This window comes from Rana temporaria, chromosome 8, assembly GCF_905171775.1.
Source record: "Rana temporaria chromosome 8, aRanTem1.1, whole genome shotgun sequence".
Taxonomy (NCBI): domain Eukaryota; kingdom Metazoa; phylum Chordata; class Amphibia; order Anura; family Ranidae; genus Rana; species Rana temporaria.
Window position 1 is genome coordinate 48,583,442 of NC_053496.1, and position 22,801 is coordinate 48,606,242.

Consider the following 22,801-nt stretch of genomic DNA (forward strand, 5'->3'; position numbering starts at 1 on the left):
ATGGTTTGCTTAAGGAAGAAAGAGATCTCCCACTGTTTACAGAAACACAAGATCTCCATCTTCCATACAAGCAGAACGGTGATCTGCCTTGTTTACATAGGCAGATCGCTACTCTGCCTCTCTTGGAACAATCACTGAGTATCCAGCGGACATTTGTGCCGCTGGAGCCGCTGTGGCCAAACACAACAGGAGCGGGGCTCCGGTGGCGCACGTGTTTTTCCCAGAGCCAAAGGAAACAATCACGTATAGGTATGTGATTTTGCACTAAAGGACCGCCCTTCTGCAGTATATGTACCTGGGGCAGTCCTTATGCGGTTGATGGCATCCCAGTATTAGTCCGTAGGGTTCAATAATGAGTTGGCCCCTAAGAACTAAAAAGGATTCTACCGCTATACACAACAGGTCTGTGGGGGGCACATAAGGGAGCTCATGAAAGCCCCACATGGTTGACCCAGGTTTGGGTCATATTGGGTTCAGTACTTACTGACATTGTCTTTCAGTTTGATTATTTCAGTTCCGTTTACCATAATCCCATCTTTGCCAACAACCTAAAAAATATAGTAAAAAAAAAAAATCAGGTAAAAGCACACGTCACTATCTTTGTCCCTTTAACTGTCAGACCTGTTTTTAGCATTTTCCTGAAAACATGTTTTAAGAAATAATTTTAGGCCTGAAGATTAACTAAAACCCCCAAACATGATATACTGTATTTTTCTGAAAGCAAAGGTCCTAGAGCAGGGGGTCTCCAAACTTTCAAAGCAAAGGGCCAGTTTACTGCCCTTCAGGCTTTAGGGGGGCTGGAATGTGGCCATTGGAGTAGAATATACCCCATGATGATCAGTTGGAGTAAACAATGCCTCATCATTGGTTAAAATGTGAGGTTTTGTGGCCCATTATTGATATAAGATGAAGAAATGGTGCCCCGTCAATGGTATCAGTGGAAGAAATGGTACCCCATTAATTGTGTCAGGTAGAGGAAATGTGCCCCATTGTTGGTATCAGTGGGAGAAAATATGCCCCATAAATGGTGTCAGTTGGAGGAATAATGCCCCAAGAGCCAGATAAAGACAAGCAAAGGGTTTGGAGACCTTTGCCCTAGAGCAGTGGTCTCTAAACTGAGGCCCTTTGCTAGCTTTTATCCGGCCCTTGAGACACTATTTTAGTCATTGATTCCAACAACAGGGTACAATTCCTCCCAATGACACCAATGATTGGGCACAATTCCTCCCAATGACACCAATAAGGGGGCACAATTAAACCCAATGACACCAATAATGGGGCACAATTCCTCCCAATGACACCAATAATGGGGCTCAATACAAATAACGTACTGTATTCTGTAGGAAGCTAGACACACAATGATTCTTTTGACCTATCTGATGTTTGTGTTATGATCTGCACAAGTTTGGGATGATAGCGTTTTTACGATGTGCAAGATGTCGAGTTATCAAGCTTCAGAGATTGTGAGTTAAAGTAGAACTACAGGCAAAACTTGTTTTTTCCATTTTGGATAGAGTAAGGGAGGGTTAAAATCCCTGTCAGATTTTTCACCATCTGTGTCCCATTGCAGAGATTTCCCTTCACTTCCTGTCTCAAAGCCAAACAGGAAGTGAGGCGACATCCCTGCAAATTAAGGGAATGCCCTGGACCCCCTCCCCCAGCTCACTAGAACCAGCGTCCCCATTAAAAGATTTCTCTTACTTTTCTGGGGACAGCCCAACATTTGGGATTTTCTTTTACTTTCACTTTTAACGATAATAGTAAACAAGACCAACAGAGACAGGGAATCTCCCTAACATGGGCACAGACAGCAATAAAAACTGACAGGGGTTGTAATCCCTCTCCACTCTATCCAAAACTAGAAGAAAAAGGTTTTTTCTTTAGTCATACTCTAGGCCAGGGGTGTCAAACCTGCCGATTGTATCTGTAAGACTAGATGCCCAGAGAACCGCAATAAGCGTTTATCGGTTGGTTTGCGCAAAATTTATAGCATTTACAAAATAGAAGATAGTTTTATTGCATTTTTATTATTTTATTTTTTTTACTACTAATGGCAGTGATCAGTGATTTTTTTCGTGACTGCGACATTATGGCGGACACTTCGGACAATTTTGACACATTTTTGGGACCATTGTCATTTTCACAGCAAAAAATGCATTTAAAATGCATTGTTTACTGTGAAAATGACAATTGCAGTTTGGGAGTTAACCACAAGGGGGCGCTGAAGGGGTTATGTATGACCTCATCTGTGTTTCTAACTGTAGGGGGGGTGGCTGTAGATGTGATGTCATTGATTGTGGTTCCCTATATAAGGGAACACACGATCGATGACGGTGCCACAGTGAAGAACGGGGAAGCTGCGTTTACACACAGCTCCCCCGCGTTCTTCAGCTCCGGGGACCGATCGCGGGACTACAGCGGCGATCGGGTCCGCGGGTCCCGCAGCTTCGGACCGGGTCGCGGGAGCGCGCCGCGGGCGCGCGCCCACGACCCACGGCTGGGCACTTAAAGAGGACGTACCTGTACGTGCTTGTGCCCAGCCGTGCCATTCTGCCGACGTATATGTGCAGGAGGCGGTTCTTAAGTGGTTAACTTAAATTTTTACACTGTCCCTTTAAAATAATTTTTTGGGATCACAGCCATTCCTATTATAAGGAACGTAAACATCCCTTGTAATAGAAATAAGCAGGACAGGGCCTCTTTAATGCGAGATCTGGGATAAAAAAATACCTCACATTTACACTTAAAGTGGAGTTCCACCCATAAATATAACATTACATCAGTAGTTTTAAAAAAAATTCATTAGTCCTTTAAGAAAAAATAATAATTTTTTAGATGCCTTCAAAGTGTTGTTGCTAGGCAGAATAGTTAATCTTCCCACTTCCTGCACCTAGGTGCTTAAGCTTCACCACACAGACTCCTGGGAATGTAGTGGGTGTAACTTTCCAGGAGTCTGTGCACTCCCCAGTCTCGAAGAATCATGTGACTTGGACAGTACAGGTGCTGAAACCTGATCTGAAAACTATTACATTGCTTGTGCAGCACTGAGCATGTGCGAGATCGGCAAGGCTGAAATCCAGGAAGTCATACAGTCTGGCTTCATGATGCCCACACTTAAGATGGCCCCAGTCAATTTCTATTTTATAAGTGTTTAAATGCTGTAACAACCTAACAAAACGGACCTTAGTTTACAGACTAACTTTACTAGAATACATTAAGCTTGTGTATTACAGGGGTATTTATATTTAAAAAGTGAAATTGTGGCCGGAACTCCGCTTTAAAAGTAAAACAAAATGTTGTTTTACTTTTACATACAAAAACAAAAAAAAGGGCCCTTTAAGACCAGGGGGCGGAGGTGATGTTTGACATCGCTCCAGTCCTCCAAGGACATAGAGCCAAGTGGGGGTCATCTTTCCCTCAATCGACTTCCTGCCCATCAGTCCAAAAGATCAGATCATTTTTGCTGCTACCAACGTCTTCGGTAAGCCGGGAAAAATGACCGGTAAGCGGCGGGAGGGGGGGGGCACCTCTCCTGCCGCCCGTAAAAGTGGTTCTGTGACGAAACCGCCACCGGAACCACTTTTATCTGAAAGAGGATCACCCACTGTATAAAAAGATACCGAGGTTATGGCAGCTGCCTGCTGCCATAACCATGGTATATAACGTCAAAATAATGACGTATATATACAGTGGGCGGTCCTCTGCCCAACAACAAATTGGCCAAAAAAAAGCAGAAAAAATGCAAAACGCATACAAAAAGCATGAAATACATGTGTGCAAAAACGTACCATAAAAAGCAGAGATGGATCAAAAGTAAACTGTATAAGTGTAAACCAAGCCTAAGCTAAAGCTACCCCTAGAGGCCTGTGATAGAAATCGGCAGAAAGAAGAGCCACGAGTGGAAAGTCTTACTATATAATAGAAGTTCACGCTTTTGGTGCCCCTTTCCAGGTCCTCTGGGTTTATAATGTACTGAGCCAGGACCACTTCTTTCTTGCCACATTTGATAACGTCATTGATTGGCTGCAGCCGCAAGAAGGACTTGGCTCTGGTATAAATGGGAGAAACGGTTCGATAGTCATTGTTCGTCACCCTGCCATTCTTTCCCTTTAAAAACGGCTAAAAATAAAATAGAATTGTAATAGTCAGTACAAGAAATAATCGCACCAGTGCTCCATACATGAGCCTAATAGACATTTTTTAGACATGTGCTGTTTATTTCGTTCCGCCTTGAAATTCGGGACACATTTTTCCTTATTCGGAAATTCGGATGTATCCGAATTTTGGAATTACAATAGCAACAAATTTAAATGAATCCGAAATAACAAAACCAAATTTCGGATGAAATTTGAATAGTTTTCGAATTCCAATTATTTTGGAATCGAATTCAAATTTCCGAAAATAATAAAATAGCATAGAATAGAAAAAAAATTGAATAGATAAAAAAATAGAATCAAATACATTTTAATAGAATGGAGAAGAATAGAATATAAAATAAAATAGAACAGAAAATAAAATAATAGAATGGAATAGAAAGAATTTACCGTAACCAAAATTTGAATTTTGAATAGAATGAATAAATTGCAAATGGAATTTGATTTGAATGCATTTCAATGGAATTCACATAGAATTTTAATCAATTTCGAATTTTCCAAATGCAGAAAATTCAAATAGATTAGAATATGAATAAACAAAATGAATTCCAAAAATAAAGTAAACAAAATAATGTAAATATCGAATCAAAACAAAACAAATAGGCATCACGCACACCGGACTTTTTTTCTGCCTAGAGGAGCGTTTTGAGTTTAAAAAAAGGTCAAACGCCCACAAAGGTGACATTTTTGACATCCTGTGTTCATGAGGCTTCATCGTTTTTAGAGCTATGCCGCCTACACACGATCTGTCAAACCGATGAGAATGGTCTGATGGACTGTTTTCATCGGACCAAACCGATCGTGTGTGGGCCCCATCGGTTATTTATCCATAGGTTAAAAAAAGCCAACTTGGTTTAAATTTAACCGATGGATACCTAACCGATAGAAAAAAAACGATCGTTAGTAGGCACGGTTAAAAATCCAGGCATGCTCAGAATCAAGTCGACGCATGCTTGGAAGCATTGAACTTCGTCTTTTTCAGCATGTCGTTGTGTTTTACGTCACTGCGTTCTGACACGATCGTTTTTTAACCGATGGTGTGTTGGCACGACTGACCATCAGTCAGCTTCATCGGTTAACCCATGAAAACGGTCCATCAGACCGTTCTCATCGGATGGATCGATCGTGTGTACGCCGCCTAAGAGATGTCTCCAACCCAACCGTGCTAAGTAAACACGATAGTGGGATCAAAGCTGTCCTTTTGAAGGATATATAAATGTCTGTGTATATTGCCTAAAATTAACCACTTCAAGCCCAGGACAATTCTGATGCCGCGTACACATGGCCATTTTTCTTGTCCTAGAAAAAACTACGTTTTTCTCGACATGATTCTTGTCAAGCCGGCGTTGCCTACACACGATCGTGAAAAAAAAATGCTGGAGCAAAGCGCGGTGACATACAACACGTACGATGGCACTATAAAGGGGAAGTTCCATTCGGATGGCGCCACCCTTTAGGCTGATTTTGCTGATTTCGTGTTAGTAAAAGTTTGGTGAGAGACGATTCGCGCTTTTCAGTCTTTGTGCTTTTCAGTCTGTCACAGTGTGACGAATGTGCCATCGCCATTCCAAACGCCAGTTTTACCAGAACGGGTGCTCCCGTCTCATAACTTGCTTCTGAGCATGCATGTTTTTTTCCCGTCTTTTAAGCCTACAAACGACCGTTTTTCACGACGTGAAAAATGACGTGAAATTTTAGAGCATGTTCTAAATTTTTAATGCCCATTTTTCACGTCGAGAAAAATGCTCTGGAGCCCACACACGATCGTTTTTAATGACATAAAAAAATGGCATTTTTCACGACATGAAAAACGGTCGTGTGTACGCGGCATGACACTTCGCTCCTACATGTAAAAATCGTAATTTTTTTGCTAGAAAATTACATAGAAGCCCCAAACACTATACATGTTTTTTTAGCAGAGACCCTAGAGAATACAATGGCCGTCATCGCAACTTTTTATCTCGCACGGTATTTGCGCAGCAACTTTTCAAACAGTTATTTTGGGGAAAAAAACTGTTTCATGCTTTAAAAAAAAAGAAACGGTAAAGTTAGCCCAATTTGTTTGCTTAATGTAAAAACGTGAAGTTACGCCAAGTAAATAGATACCTAACATGTCATGCTTCAAAATTGCACACGCTTGTGGAATGGCGCCAATCTTCAGAACTTAAAGATCCCCATATCCCCATTTTTTTACTGGTTACATGTTTTGAGTTACAGAGAAAGTTTAGGGCTAGAATTATTGCTCTCGCTCTAACGTTCGCGGCGACACCTCACATGTGTGTTTTGAACACCATTTTCATATGTGGGTGGGACTTACGTATGTGTTCGCTTCTGTGTGCGAGCACACGGGGGCAGGATGGGAAGCCTAAAATAAAAAAACGATCAGCCGAGGCAGCGATGTTTTTTTTAATGTAGAGGCCGGGCGTGACGTCATAACATCGCACCCAGCCTCCGACGATCATAGAGACTCCGGCGACCATCTGGTCCTCCGGTAATCTCTATGATCAGCATCTGGGGTCGGCGGATCCCTTCTCTGACTCCCCGATCACAGCGGTGAGTCAAGAGAAGCACCGGAGAGCGGCGGGAGGGGGAATGTCCCCTTTCGCCGCCCGTAAGAAAGATCAAGCGGCAGAACAGCCAGCTGCTATGATTATTCCTATGGTGTAGGTGGAAACAGCAATATCTGAATGATGTCTGTAGCTGCAGGCATCATTCAGATATACCACCACAAAGCCCAGGACGTCATATGACGTCCTCTGGGCGCCCAGTGGTTAAAATACAATCAAGAAAGCTTACAGTATATATAAACTTATAAGGATTTGTATTTTTGTCCATCCAGTTCTGAATCTCACACATCTCTGTGCAAGAAACACTAAAGCCCTGTACACATGATCGGATATCTGATTGAATCCAATCCGATGGATTTTTTCGTCACTTTTTCGGACTTTCATCAGTCTTGCCTACACACCATCAGTCAAAAATCCGACCGTGCCAAAACGCAGTGATGTAAAACACTACGACAAGCCGAAAAAAATGAAGTTCAATGCTTCCGAGCATGCGTCGACTTGATTCTGAGCATGCGTGGATTTTTGATCCGATGGAGTTCCACAAAGACGATCTGATTTTTCTATCGTTTTTTTATTCATAGGAAAAAATGTAAAACATGTTCTATTTTTTAACACCGATGGAAAAAAGATTGATGGGGCCCACACACGATCGGTTTGTCCGATGAAAACAGTCCATCGGTCTGTTTTCATCGGACAAACCGATCGTGTGAACACGGCTTTACAGGTCTTGTCCCTCCTCAACCCTATCATTTTGCTCTCTCCTCTCATCAGCATGCTCTGTGCGCTGCAACACAACCAATTGGCTCCATATGTTGCTTGTAAGTAGAATATGTTTAAGAATGTATTACTGTTTACAGAGCTGCATTGATGTGTGTCTTGTATATCTTCTGCCTGGAGTCCAAGTGTGAGAAGTATTGGAGGCATAGGGAGGCTAAAAAAATGAGGATGATCACATTTCATCTATAAAATGGCATACTAAGAATATATGTATGATGACAACTTACCCTTATAGAGACTTGGTTAGTCCATGATGATGTTTTCAGGTTGAATGTCACTTCTCCTTTTTGGTCTGTGGTTCCAATTAATACGTCACTTCCGTAATTGACGTCCAGTTCGATTGTTCTAGCTGGCACTGGCGAGCCATTCCGGTCCGTAACTGCCAGCTATGGCAGACATAATATTGGTTACATGACCTGCTCTAGCAGGTCTAACAAACAACACGTGACCTGCTGTTCCAGATCTAACACACATCACGTGACCTGCTCTAACAGATCTAACAAACAACACGTGACCTGCTGTTCCAGATCTAACACACATCATGTGACCTGCTCTAACAGATCTAACAAACAACACTTGACCTGCTCTGCCAGATCTAACACACATCACGTGACCTGCTCTGCCAGATCTAACACACATCACGTGACCTGCTCTGCCAGATCTAACACACATCACGTGACCTGCTCTGCCAGATCTAACACACATCACGTGACCTGCTCTGCCTGATCTAACACACATCACATGACCTGCTCTGCCAGATCTAACACACATCACGTGACCTGCTCTACCAGATCTAACACACATCACGTGACCTGCTCTACCAGATCTAACAAACATCACGTGACCTGCTCTGCCAGATCTAACACACATCACGTGACCTGCTCTACCAGATCTAACACACATCACTTGACCTGCTCTACCAGGTCTAACAAAAAACACGTGACCTGCTCTGCCAGATCTAAGGCCTCGTACACACGATAGGATCGCCAGAGGACAACGGTCTGAAGGACCATTTTCATCAGTCCAAACCGATCGTGTGTAGGCCCCATAGGTTATTTAACTTTCGGTCAAAAAAATGAGAACTTGCTTTAAAATTTAACTGATGGACGCCTAACCGATAGGTCAAAACCGATCGTTAGTATGCAAAAGCATCGGTTAAAAACCTGTGCATGCTCAGAATCAAGTCGACGCATACTTGGAAGCATTGAACTTCGTTTTTTTCAGCACGTCTTGTGTTTTACGTCACCACGTTCTGACACGATCGTTTTTTTAACTGATGGTGTGTACGCACGACGGACCATCAGTCAGCTTCATCAGTTAACCTAGGACAACGGTCCTTCAGACCGTTCTCATCAGATGAACTGATCGTGTGTACGAGGCTTTACACGCATGACGTGACCTGCTCTACCAGATCTAACAAACACGTGACCTGCTCTGCTAGATCTAATACACATCACGTGACCTGCTCTACCAGATCTAACACACGTTGCATTGCCTGTATTACTAGATAGGGAACCCATTTAATGACCTGCTCTACTAGAAGAGATTTACATTATATGACCTCCACTACTAGGTAGGACACTTATAACATAATATTTTATATCAAATTTTACAATCATGATATTACCTCATCCGCCACATAGGACACCTGACCACATGACCTGCTCCACAAGTTGGGAAACACACCACATAACCTGCTCTACCAGAAAGAAAATATTTCACATGACTTGCTCAACCAGATAGAAAACCTTACCTACGCTACCATATAAAAAACACATCCCATGATCTGCTCTAACAGATAGGAAGTACATCACATGACCTGCTTTACCTAATATAACATATCACATGGCCTGATCTACCAGATAGTAAACACATCATATGACCTACTCTGCCAGATAGGAAACGCGTTACTTGCTCTACCAGATAGAAAATCCCTCATGTGACCTGGTTAACCAGATAGGAAAAACTTGCCCAAGGTGCTACCCCCAAATGAAAAAACATCACATGAACTGCTCTACTGGATAGGAATCACATCACATGATCTTCTCTACTGGATAGGAAACACGTCATATGACCTGCTCTACTGGATAGGAAATACATCACATAATCTTCTCTACTGCAAAGGAAATACATCACCTGATCTTCTCTACTGGATAGGAAACACGTCATATGATCTTCTCTACTGGATAGGAAACCCATCACATGACCTGCTCTACTTGATAGGAAGCACATCATATGATCTTCTCTACTAGAAAGAAAACACATCACATGGCCTGCTCCACCGGATAGGAAACACATCACATGACCCGCTCTACTGACAATGGCGACCCTAGGGGGGCCACAGGGGGCCCTAACCCCCCCAACATTATGCTGTTCCGCACCATGTGCCCCCCCCCCACTGGAGTAACACAGTCTCTCCTGAGAGGGAGAGTGTCCCCAGTCAGCTCTGCTCGCCCCTCCCTCTGCTCACTGACAATGCATAATGCGAGTGCTCACACAACCACAGCCACTCGATCTGCTCCTTCTCCTGCATCCTCATTGGCACGGAGAAGAGCGCGTTGCAGGAAGGACTCCACGAGCTGTGGGGGGGGGGGGGGAAGCCTTCATCTCAGCTACTGAAAAAACAGACTGATTTCTCCCATCCTTAAGACAGGAGAACCAGCCTGTAAATTCCAAGAGTGGTCACTGCAAGCTGAGCCGAGTGTCAGTCTATGACACTCTTTCACAGCCCAGCAAATCTAGCCACCCCCCACTCTCTTCACATATGAGCAGGGAGAAATACAGCTCCTCCTCCTTCCAGTCCCGCCCACACTATCCCGGTGTTCTGTATCTGAAGAGAGGGGATGTGTTGGCGGGGAATATGAAAATCAGTAGAATTCCTGGCTGTGTGTGAATGATGCCGGAGATTCTAGCCTGGACCGTGGGTAAGTGTGTGCACTGCAGACTGCAGTACACTGAATCTGTGGATTCTCTACTGGATAGAAAACAGATCACATGACCTGCTCTACTGGATAGGAAACATATCATGTGACCTGCTCTACCAGACAAGAAACACATCACATGACTTGTGCTACCCCCGAAAATATACATCTCATGACCTGCTGTACTAGATAGGAAACAAGTCACACAGTGTGCTCTGCCAGAAATTAAACAAATAGGAACCTGACCTACTCTACCAGATTAGAAACACATCATGACCTTCTCTACTATAATCCAAATACAAAGTAATCTGCAAGCAGTAAATGTCTAGATTCAAATGCCAGCAGTAAATGTCCAACTCACCGTCACCAAGAAGGGATATCCTGTCCTATAATATGTGCCAATCTCTTTGAATGTGATAGTCTCTGAAAACAATGCAACGGGGACATCCTTATGGGCAGCAGCCTGGGTACCTAAAACACAGGATACAAAGAGAATATTTCAAATCAGACCCATCATGGGAAATGAAGAAAACATTCAAGAAAAGCTTACGACTGTTAGTTCCTTTCATATACAAAACCATCTAAAAAATAGTGACATAATCTGCTGAAAAACAATATACAACAAAGTGTAAAATCTTATCTCACCTCTCCAAAATTCACCACTCTGTCAGTAGTGTTGTGAAAAAGTAATCAAAATCAAGTGTTCATGAAAAAACAAATAAAAATCATATAGGTTCAAAGTGAAAGAAAAAAATAGGATTTTTATAACAGCTTACCTGTAAAATCCTTTTCTTGGAGTACATCACAGGACACAGAGCAGCCATAGTAATAACTACCGTATATGGGTTATACGCCACCTATAGGTGAATGGACACTGGTACACTGAAAGACAGGAAGTCCCCCTCTATATAACCCCTCCCATACAGGGAGTACCTCAGTTTTTGTAGCCAAGCAATATATCCCAATAAGAGGGGCAGGACCTCTGGGCCAGATTCACATAGAACTGCGGCGGCGCAACGTATCATAGATACGTTACACCGCCGCAAGTTTTCATCGCAAGTGCCTGATTCACCAAGCACTTGCATGAAAACTTACGCCGACGGCCTCCGGCGTAAGCCTGCGTAATTCAAAGCCATTTAAATTAGGCGCCGGACCTACTGCGCATGCTCCGTTTTGAAATTCCCGCCGTGCTTTGCGCGAAGTGATGTCATTTTTTCGAACGGCGACGTGCGTAGCGTACTTTCGTATTCCCGGACGTCTTACGCAAGAGAAAAACATTTTGAAATTTCGATGCGGGAACGACGGCCATACTTTAATCAGCCCATACGTGGGCTATGTATAGTTAGGGCAGGTAAAACGACGACTAAAATTGCGACGGGAAACTAGACTAGCGACGACGTACCGAACGCGAAAAACCATCGTGGAACGCAGTAAAACCTAATTTGCATACCCGACGCTGGAATACGACGCAAACTCCACCCAGCGGCGGCCGCGGTATTGCATCCTAAGATCCGACAGTGTAAAACAATTACACCTGTCGGATCTTAGGGCTATCTATGAGTAACTGATTCTATGAATCAGTTGCATAGATACTCTGAGAGATACGACGGAGTATCTGAGATACTCCGTAGTATCTCTGCTGTGAATCTGGCCCCAAGTGTCCTGTGATGTACTCCAAGTAAAGGATTTTACAGGTGAGCTGTTATAAAAGTTTTATTTTCTATATTGTACATCAGGGGACACAGAGCAGCCATAGTAATAACTATGTGGGATGTCCCAAAGCAATGCCTTCTGAGGAGAGGGAGACACAAAACAAAAAGTCAGGCCGCCATCAGACACGAGGACCTATACTGCTGCCCGCAGCACACTACGCCCAAAGGCGGCATCCTCTTACCATTTTACATCCATTTGATAGAATTGAGTAAATGTATGTACTGACAACCAAGTTGCAGCCTTGTAAATCTGAATCCTAGAAGCCTGGTGATGCACTGCCCATGAAGCACTGACTGCCCTAGTAGAGTGTGCTTTAACTTGAAAAGACAGAACCCTTCTTTTCAAGCCATAAGCCTGAATAATAACCTGACAAATCCATTTTGAAATGGTTGATTTTGGCGCTGCCTGCCCCTTTCTGAGTCCATCTGGCAGTACAAAAAAACATACGTTTTCCGTATCTGAGCTGTTGCTTTCATATAGGCTTTAATTGCTCTCACTACATTGAGAGAGTGTAACAAATTCTCTTCCACAGAACGAGGTTCTAGAAAAAAGGCAGGACAACATCTTGATTGAGATGAAATCCTGACACTACCTTAGTCAGAAAGATTGGGTGAGGACGCAACACCACCTTGGCCTTACTAAGTATGGCTCTTTACAAGAAAAAGCTGCCAATTCTGATACTCTTCTTGCGGATGTTACCGCAACTAAGAACACCAATTTCTTTGTCAAAAGAACCAAGGGAACATTGCGCATTGGTTCAAAGGGTTGTCTTTGTAAAACTGACAAAACTAGATTCAAATGGGCACAAGGGTGACCTTACTGGCGGAGCTATACGTGTTACCCCTTGTATAAAGGCCCGGATCAAAGAATGCAAAGCAAGCGGCCTTTGAAAAAACACTGACAAGGCTGAGATCTGACTCTTGATCGTACTCAAGGCTAGCTTCATTTCTACCCCCAACTGTAGGAAGGCAAGAATTCTGCTTATGGCATACTTCTGGGGAAGCCATCTTTTGGTTTCACACCAGGAAACATAGGCCCTCCAGACCCTATAATAAATGGTCCTGGAAGCCGGTTTACTTGCATTAATCAGGGTAGTTACCACTGAACCTCGGATCATTTTTGCCACTACCGATAAGTGGGGGAAAATGACCAGGAAGCGGTGGGAGTGGGGGCACCTCTCTCACTGAACATAAAAGTGATTCTGTGGCGAACTTGCCGCCAGGACCACTTTTATGTGAAAGAGGATGGCTCATTGTTAAGAAAAAATACAGAGATTATGGAAGCTAGCTGCTGCCATAACCATGGTATACAACAACGTCAAAGTATTGATGTATATATACATCCAACATTTTGAGATGGAAATGAAGAACACCTACTACCAAACGTAAGTAGGCATGGGACATGCCCCCTGCCGCAGCCCCTTAAAAGAGAATTAACTTACAAAAATAAATAAAAAAAGGTTAATTAAATCCACAAGGGCTTTTTTTTACCACTTTTATTCTTTTATATTGGCTTTTAAAAATTTACAAATGCAGCAATTTTGAATTTGGATGAAATGTTTAGCACTGGGAAACACTTTTTATTTTTCAAAAAGTACATTTTATATACAACTATATAGATCAGACCAAAATTAGGAGGAAAGAGGGACAGAGGGGCATTGCTCCAAATCAGGGACAGTTCCTTCGGACGGTTGGGAGTGATGTATATACAGTGGGCAATCTAGAAGTGGATATATTTATTATTACAATAACATATTTTTTTATATATATTATTATTATTAACAATAAATTAATAATAATAATCATTATCATCATCATCATTAACCACTTCAGCCCCGAACCATTTTGCTGGTCAATGACCGGGCCACTTTTTGCGATTTGGCACTTTGTCGATTTAACTGACAATTGCGCGATTGTGCGACGTGGCTTCCAAACAATTTCGATGTCCTTTTTTTCCCACAAATAGAGCTTTCTTTTGATGGTATTTGATCACCTCTGCAGTTTTTATTTTTTGCGCCATAAACAAAAATAGAGTGACAATTTTGAAAATAATAAATATTTTTACTTTTTGCTATAATAAATATCCCCCCCCCAAAAAAATCGCAATAAGTGTTTATTGATTGCTTTGTGCAAAAGTTATAATGTCTATAAAATAGGGGATAGTTTTATGGCATTTTTTTAATATTTTTTTTTTTACTAGTAATGGCGGCGATCTGCGATTTTTATCGGTACTGCGACATTATTGCGGACACATTGGACACTTTTGACAAATTTTTGGGACCATTGCCATTTTTATAGCAATCGGTGCTATAAAAATGCATTGATTACTATAAAAATGTCACTGGCAGGGAAGGGGTTAACACTAGGGGGCAATCAAGGGGTTAAAAATGTTCCCTGGTTGTGTTCTAACTGAAGGGGGGTGGGACTGTCTAGGGCAGGGATCCTCAAACTACGGCCCTCCAGCTGTTGCGAAACTACACATCCCAAGAGGCATTGTAAAACTCTGACATTCACAGACATGACTAGGCATGATGGGATTTGTAGTTCCTGAACAACTGGAGGGCCGTAGTTTGGAGACCCATGGTCTAGGGGAAATGACAGATCGCTGTTCATACATTGTATGAACAGACGATCAGTCATTTCTCCCCCTGAAAGAACCAGGAGTTGTGCGTTTACACACTCAGCTCCCGGTTTTTGGTCTGTCACGAGCGATTGCGGGTGCCCCCCTAGTGGCAGCAAAGCAAAATCACGTTATATTACGTGATTTTGCGCAACCGAGCTGACCTGCGGTCGGCAAGCGGTTAAAATTTATTTTTAATATATTATTATTATTATTATTATTATTATTAACAATCATAACCATCATCATATAAAAATATATTTTTAATTTATTATTACTATTAACAATCATAATTATCATCATATCAAGATGTATTTTTCATTTATTATTATTATTAACAATCCATAATCATCATCATATAAAAATGTATTTTTAATATATTGTTATTATTTTACCATGACAGTTCCAATTATTGATACAGATCGTTCTCCTGGATTTCTGTGCTCAATCAGCCCAGAAAAATGAAAACAATCGACTTTATATCCAGTAGTGTATTTAGGTTTTGTGCTGCCCTAGGCCTGACTAAACTCGTGCACCCCCTATTTTAAATATGACCCACCCCTTTCTGTCAAGACCACACCCTTTCTGTTTAAGACCCGCCCTGAAATTTTCAAGTGGGGACACTAGTTCTGAGGGCCTGGGGGGGCATTGGATTCCCTTAATTTGCGTAGATTTACTTAGTTGTGATTGACAGCAGCACCAGCCAATGGCTGCGATGCTATCAATCCATCCAACCTAGCCAATCAACGGCCACAGACTGAGAACCGAGGAGGATGACGGGGGCGAGCGCGGGACTTTCGAGGGTCAGGTAAGTAAAACTGGGGCTCGGGGGGGGGGAAGGTACCGTCGGATGTTTTTTCACCCTAATGCATTAAGGTGAAAAAACATTTACCTTTACTACCCCTTTAAGCACAAATTTCTATTAATTTTATGGAGAAGACCAAGAAGATATAACCATGCCAAATACACAAACATATAACACAGTGAGGACGGTTTGTGGTCCAGGCTAATAAGACAGTCAAAATTAGAAGCAGTTTGCATTACACTAACAGTGTAGCACAATTTGCCCCACTGCAAAGTGCTGCCCTAGGCCTGGGCCTTGTTGGCCTAGGCCAGGATACAGCATTGTTTATATCCCCAATCCCGTGACGCCCTTCCATCATCCTACCTGTGTCTTGCTCTGTAAAGACTGCATCCATTGTAATAGTGTAACCGCTACCATAATAATACTCTGTCACAGCGTTGGTGTTGACCGTGGTAGTGAAGCAGCCGGTGATGTCTGTCTGGATAGATATAAAAAAAAAAAAAAAACATTGAACTTACAAAAAGAGTTTGACTGACAGCAGGGGAAGCCTATGGCCAGTGTCTCCTATAAAACCAGAAGTGATGCTGGAGCCGAGACCGTGCTAAAGGGGTGACAGGAGCCAGGTAAGTGTTTAGGGATGGGGGTGGGTAGGACAGGTAGTGGGGCGTTTTTTTTTTTTTTTAGGGCTTGTTTACACAGGAACAGGTTGAGGGTAACCCACGTGTGCATTTCCCTCATGTAGAATAATATTAATGGCTATTATTACTTGTAAATGAACACCCCTCTTTGTTTCTATGGGGGTTTTTTTTGGTCATGCAGTGGCTTCATTTGGGGTGTGTGGGCGGGGACAACTGCCAGAGGGGTGACACCATCAAATAGGAAGTGCGATGGTGTCATACCCATCCTTGACAGCACATGGATCGGCGCGCTGGCAGTAACTACATCATTTACATTGTTGGCCCGAAACCTCTGCAGCCCACTGACAGGATGATTGGGGGGGTCACCTAGGGCCAGATTCACAGAAGAGATACAACGGCGTATCTCCTGATACACCGTCGTATCTCGGAGAGTATCTATGCGGCTGATTCATAGAATCAGTTACGCATAGATAGCCCTAAGATCCGACAGGTGTAATTGACTTACACCGTCGGATCTTAGGATGCAATACCGCGGCCGCCGCTGGGTGGAGCTTGTGTCGTTTTCCAGCATCGGGTATGCAAATTAGCTTTTACGGCGATCCACGAAGCTACTCGCGTGCGTTACGTCGTCGCAACTCGTTTTTTCCCATCGAAAAGTTAGTCATGTTTTTTCATGCCCTAACTTTACACCAGCCATGTTAAAGTATGGCCATCGTTCCCGCGTCGAATTTAGAAAAAAAAATTCGGCGTAAGTACGTTACGCACATCGCCATTCACAAACACGTCGGGGCGCCGTAATTTCGCGCAAAGCACGTCTGGAAATTTACTATCGGAGCATGCGCAGAACGTTCAGCGCGCCTAATTTAAATGGTACACGCCCCATTTGAATTAGGCGGGCTTGCGCCGGACGTCTTTACTGCACCATGCTGTAGATATACTGATCGATTTCATCACTTTGATCAGTAATTTTGCTAGCTGTCAAACTCACAGACAAATCTGGTCCATACTAATGATTAGGAACCAATCAAAGTTGTTCTCAATCATGTGACCCCAATGTTAGCACATATACTGTAAGTAGGGCTGCAACCTCTCCGGGATTCACCCGGACAGTCTGGGTTTTGAATCGTGTGTCCAGGTTTCAGTCCCAGACACAATAATTCAGACAGGAATGTGGCTCAGAACAGGGCCTGACAGGAGGGTGAGGGAGCACTATGCGCGCCACATTAATATTCTCTTTGGAGTGCCCAAAGGTGTCCCAGGTCTGTTACAATCTTATAGCATATGAAAAAAAAAAATAAGATTGCTGTGCGCCGCTAAAGTGTTCAGGTTTGACTTGGAAAAAAAAGTGGCAACCCTAACTGTAAGCTGGAAACTTAATTTAGAAAAAAAAAATGGTTTTGGATTGCAGAAGCCACTGAAGCTGCCTATAATACGGTAACTGTCTGATACCATTATACTATTTAAAAATTAAAACATATATATTAGCATGGTGCAGGGGAGCGTTCATCTACAGAATGTGTGCCATAAGAGGTTATTCCATAAAAGCAGGTCTTGACCGGATACGCTTTTTTACTAGTATGTGAGAGATACCATCATGATACTTCATCTAAAGTCTCAGGAATCTAAAGAGAAGCTACACTTGCCATGCTTGACCACAGTGGCATCACCATAGGTGTGTGCAGCATATTGCATTAGGGTGTGCACCCCAAAGCTCAAGCACACACCGATCACTCACGATGTTCATTCAGAAAGGGAAGGGTATGGTCAATTTTATATTTAATGGCCCCTTAGGCCCCGTACACACGGTCGGACAAAACCGATGAGAATGGTCCGACGGACCGTTTTCATCGGTTCACCGCTGAAGTGGCCTGATGGTCTGATGTGTGTACACACCATCAGTTCAAAATCCGATTGGGTCAGAACGCGGTGACGTAAAACACACGACGTGCTGAAAAAAACGAAGTTCAATGCTTCCAAGCATGCGTCGACTTGATTCTGAGCATGCGCGGGTTTTGAACCGATGCTTTTCTGTACTAACCATCAGTTTGGTCCGATCGGGCAGCGGTCCATCGGTTTGGTTTTGAAGCATGTTTTAAAATTTTGGACCGAAGGAAACCAGACCGATGGCCTATACACACGGTCGGTTTGGTCCGATAAAACAGAACTTCGGTTCATTCTCATCGGTTTTGTCCGACCGTGTGTAAGGGGCCTGACTACTCATCCTAAAACATCCTTGCAGCAACAGCTGGTGGGAGAGGAGGGAAGCTGGTAGCACTGCAGGGGGAAGGGGGGAGCCAAGGCAGTAGTGGGAATCTGTGCTGTAAATGGTGATTAGGGTGAGCCTGGGCACACCTGGCACACGCCTATGGGCATCACCAAGGATGGTGTCCCCTGGTGCAGTAAAACACTAGGTGACCCCCCCCCCCCCCCCCCCATCAGGCTCTCTCCTGTCTAACCTGTCAGTGGCCTGCAGAGGTTTCGGCCCAACAGTGTAAATGATGCAGTTAGTGTCAGCGCGCCGGTCCATGTGCTGTCAAGGATGGGTATGACACCATCGCACTTCTTACTTGATGGTGTCGCCCCTCTGGCAGGTGTCCCCGCTCGTACCCCCCAATTGAAGCCACTGCATGACCAACAAAAAAAAAACATAAAAACAAAGAGGGGTGTTCATTTAAAACTAAAAATAGCCAATAATATTATTCTACATGACCTGGTGCTTTATCTTTTTTTTTATATATAAGATGTATTTATTGAAATCATTTTTTGATACCCTATATTGTCAAAAGTATTGGGACACCTGCATTTACATGCATCTTCCCAGAAGAGTTGAAGCTGTTGTAGCTGCAAAGTGCGGGCCAACTCAATATTGAACCCTACAGACTAAGGCCTCTTTCACACGGAGCGGACGGTTTTTGTGTCCGCTCCGTGTGTGTCCGTCGGCTCAGCGGGGATCATCCGTAATCCCCGCTGAGATGTCGGCGGACAGGGCGGTCCCCGCACACTGTGCAAAGACCGCCCTGTCTTTCCTCCGCTCTCCCCTATGGGGAATCGGATGAAGACGGACCGTCTGTCCATCTTCATCCGATCCGTTCCGCCGGACAGAAGAAAAATAGGGTTTTCTTCCGTCCGAAAAAACGGATCCTGGCGGACGCGGATGGTTGCGGAGGTTAGCGAATGCTCCATCCGCTAACGGACGCGATCCCTTAGGGATGCATTACAAGTCCGTAAACGGACTTGTAATAAACGGACGAACGGTCCGTCAATGTGAAAGGGGCCTAAGACTGGGATGCCATTAAAGTTCATGTGCGTGTAAAGGCAGGTGTCCTAATACTTTTGACAATATAGGGAATATAAAAATATGTAATGTAAAATGTCTACATGAAAAGGGAAAGCCCCTTGAATATCGAGCTTACCTGTCCACCCACTGAGATACAGATGTTGTCGGGGTAACTCATATGACAAAGTTTTACACTGACACTTCCGATGACTCCTTTCCCATAAGTAAATCTGTAAAAGGCAATGCACAGAAAAGTCTATTTTACACCAACAATACAATGCTTTCATCCAATGCAGGAAGGTTTTTTTTTTTGTCTATGATCTCATTAAGGGAGATATTTTTCCTGACTTATTGTCCCTGTGACAACTATACCAGAAATGAGATAAGCTGTTGTCACCACATTAATGCAAGACGGGTCTTAGTGATGCGCCTGACCTTTATCTGCGTGGTTTTATGATTGGCCGAAAATTGCACGAATAATCAGGTGTTTCTAATAATAGGCGATATCCTTATGGACTAAAGGCATTACACATCTTCCTACCTGCACCCTGTGCTTTTCACCAGCATAAAATGTCCATAGATCATGCATAGCTCCCAACTGTCCCTGATCTTGAGGGACTGTCCATGATTTCGAGGAACTGTCCCTGATTTCGAGGAACTGCCCCTGATTTCGAGGGACTGTCCCTGATTTCGAGGGACTGTCCCTGATTTCGAGGGACTGCCCCTGATTTCGAGGGACTGTCCCTGATTTTGCGGGACTGTCCCGATTTCAAGGGAATGTCCTTGATTTAGAAGAACTGTCCCTGATTTCAAAGGGGATGTCCCTGATTGAGAACAAAGTCCCTCTTTCCTTCTCATTGTCCATCATTTTGGTCCGATCTATATAGTTATATATAAAATGCAGTTTTTACCTTTCAAAAAGTGTTTCCCAGTGCTAAACCTTTCATCCAATTTCATACATAATTATATATATATATATATATATATATATATATATATATATATATATATATATATATATATATATATATATATATATATATATATATACACACACACACACACAAATAAAAGGGTTTAACCAATCTTTTTTTTGTATATTTCTCCTTTAAGGGGGTGTGGCTGGGGATGTGTCCTATGCCTACATACTTTTGCTAATAGGTGTCCCTTGTTCCCATCTCAAAAATTAGGAACGGATCATCATCAAAGGTTAGGGAGGTATGGATCCTGTAATTTCATGGTGCCATTTGTTGCCCCACATCCAATTTGCATATGTCTGAACAGAGCCTTAATCTTCACATTTTGATGTCACAAGTTTCTTTTTGTGTTCAAACATGACAAAAGGGGCATGGGTCTGCACATGTTAATGTAGTCTGAGAACTGACATTTCCCATGAAGAAACTTTAAAAGGGTTGTAAATGAAAAAAATAAATCATAATAAGCATTGTTCGTTTTTGCTCAGAAGTTGCTCTATTTCTTCTCTGTTTTGTTCACTTCCTGCTTCTCTGATTGTTACTCACCACCGTGAAGGGAGGCTTTACTGCGGTGGTCAGTGACGTGCTCACCCCCTCCTGGGAATTACATATGTGCGGCAGGACGCTCTCTACGTGTTAGAGACTTCAAGGAGGTGTGAATTACTGGGCGTGCCGCAATGCATACTGGGAAATGTAGTTCTTACATGAACGAGCGCCGCAAAGCAGGAAGTGAATGAGAGAACAGAAACTAGAACGCCGGAGGTGATATAGATGAAGGAATTCAATAGGTATTTACTCATTTTTTAACAGAATCATTACACTATTCTGTCTGTCTACCTTGCAGACATAAATTTTAGGCAAAACATTTTTTTCCTTTACAACTCCTTTAAATATTACAATTCCTGGGTTTCTAGTCTAGTGCTCTGCAGGTGAGAGCTAAACAGTAATTAGACGGACACAAGCAGGTAGAGTAATCAAGGAAAGAGATGTGTTTTCATTACATTAGTACTCTCACATTTGTGACAAAACACAGAGGAAATGGTGAGGCACTGACTAGATGCTGCGTGACCCGGAACAAGAAGTGAACTAGGTGAATGAATACATGGATATAGGGGAATCGATCAGCCATGACACTACAAACTGCATTTGCAGTAAACATGTGCAGAATGGAAACATTTGTATTGTTTTGGATAGATTCATTATGTTACTTATTTTGTTTTTTTATGGAATTAATTTTAGTTACATTTTGTTTTGTTTTCATTAAAATTTGTTTAATTTATTAATTTACTAACTAATTCCAACTTTTCAGAACAATCAGAATTTTGATCGGTCGAAAAATGATCAACCACTTTGAATTCTGTGTAAAGAATACGGTAGCTGTTTTTTAACCACTTCAATACAGTGGTTACAATATCTTTCTGGTTCCTTGCAAAAAGAAAAGGGTTTGTAAAAAAAATAAAAAATAACTTGATCAAGGTTTGTTCTAGGTTAGTGCAAGGTTTAATGCATAGACGGATGGAAGTCCTTCTCTTTGCCTTTATCACCCGGACCAAGTCTCTTATGGCTTTTGCCTTTGGTTTGGGAAGTAATACCTTGCTTTGGGACGTGTCTATAATCATGCCCAAATACTCCAGCCTTCTTTGAAGCTGCAATGAGTATTTTTCCAGATTGAGGACCCAGCCTAGGTACTCTAAATATTCCACTGTGCTATGCACACTGTGGCCCAAGCGTGCAGTGGACTGATCTATGATCAACAGATCGTTCAGATAGGCTGTTACTGCTATGCCCCATGTCCTTATCCTTGCCGGGGCCAGTATTTTTGTGAACACTAGGTGCTGTAGCCAGCGCGAAAGGAAGGGCCACAAACTGAAAGTGACGCGGTTCCACCGCAAACCTTAGAAACCTCTGGTGAGCGGGGAATATTGGCAGATGTAGATATGCATCTCTGATGTCTATTGATGCCAAGAATTCTTCTCCCTGAATGGTGGAAACAACTGAACGGACAAACTCCATGCGAAAGGACCGAATGTTCAGAAATTGATTCAGGCTTTTCAGATCTAGGAGAGGTCTGACATCCCTGTTTGGTTTTTGGAACCGTGAAAAGGTTTGAGTAAAGCCCTGATCCCTGATCCTCTGGGGTTAACTCCCTGATTACCCCTTGGGACAACAGGTGTTCCAAGGCAAAAAACAAAGGCCTTTTTTTTTCTGGATCTTTGGCAACTATTGATCTCAGAAAACGGGGTGGCGGAAGTTCTCTGAATTCTAGCTTGTAGCCTGAGGATACTGTGGACATGACCCACTTGTCCTGAACTTTGTTCTGCCAGGCGTTTGCAAATTGCAGCAGCCTTCCCCCAAC

At 42.9% G+C, this 22,801-nt stretch overlaps 1 protein-coding gene across 1 annotated transcript in view; it reads right to left on the reverse strand.

Moving 5' to 3' along the window:
* Window positions 1-473: 473 nt before the first annotated feature.
* Window positions 474-22,801, reverse strand: part of LOC120910395 (alpha-2-macroglobulin-like protein 1) — a 56,278-nt gene continuing 33,950 nt past the window's right edge. The window contains exons 8-13 of the mRNA XM_040322152.1: window positions 19,608-19,701; window positions 15,920-16,034; window positions 10,781-10,890; window positions 7,726-7,884; window positions 3,913-4,119; window positions 474-548 (exon numbers count right to left, since the gene is read on the reverse strand). Of these exons, the coding sequence (XP_040178086.1) occupies window positions 474-548; window positions 3,913-4,119; window positions 7,726-7,884; window positions 10,781-10,890; window positions 15,920-16,034; window positions 19,608-19,701 (760 nt within the window). The remainder of the gene's footprint in view (window positions 549-3,912; window positions 4,120-7,725; window positions 7,885-10,780; window positions 10,891-15,919; window positions 16,035-19,607; window positions 19,702-22,801) is intronic.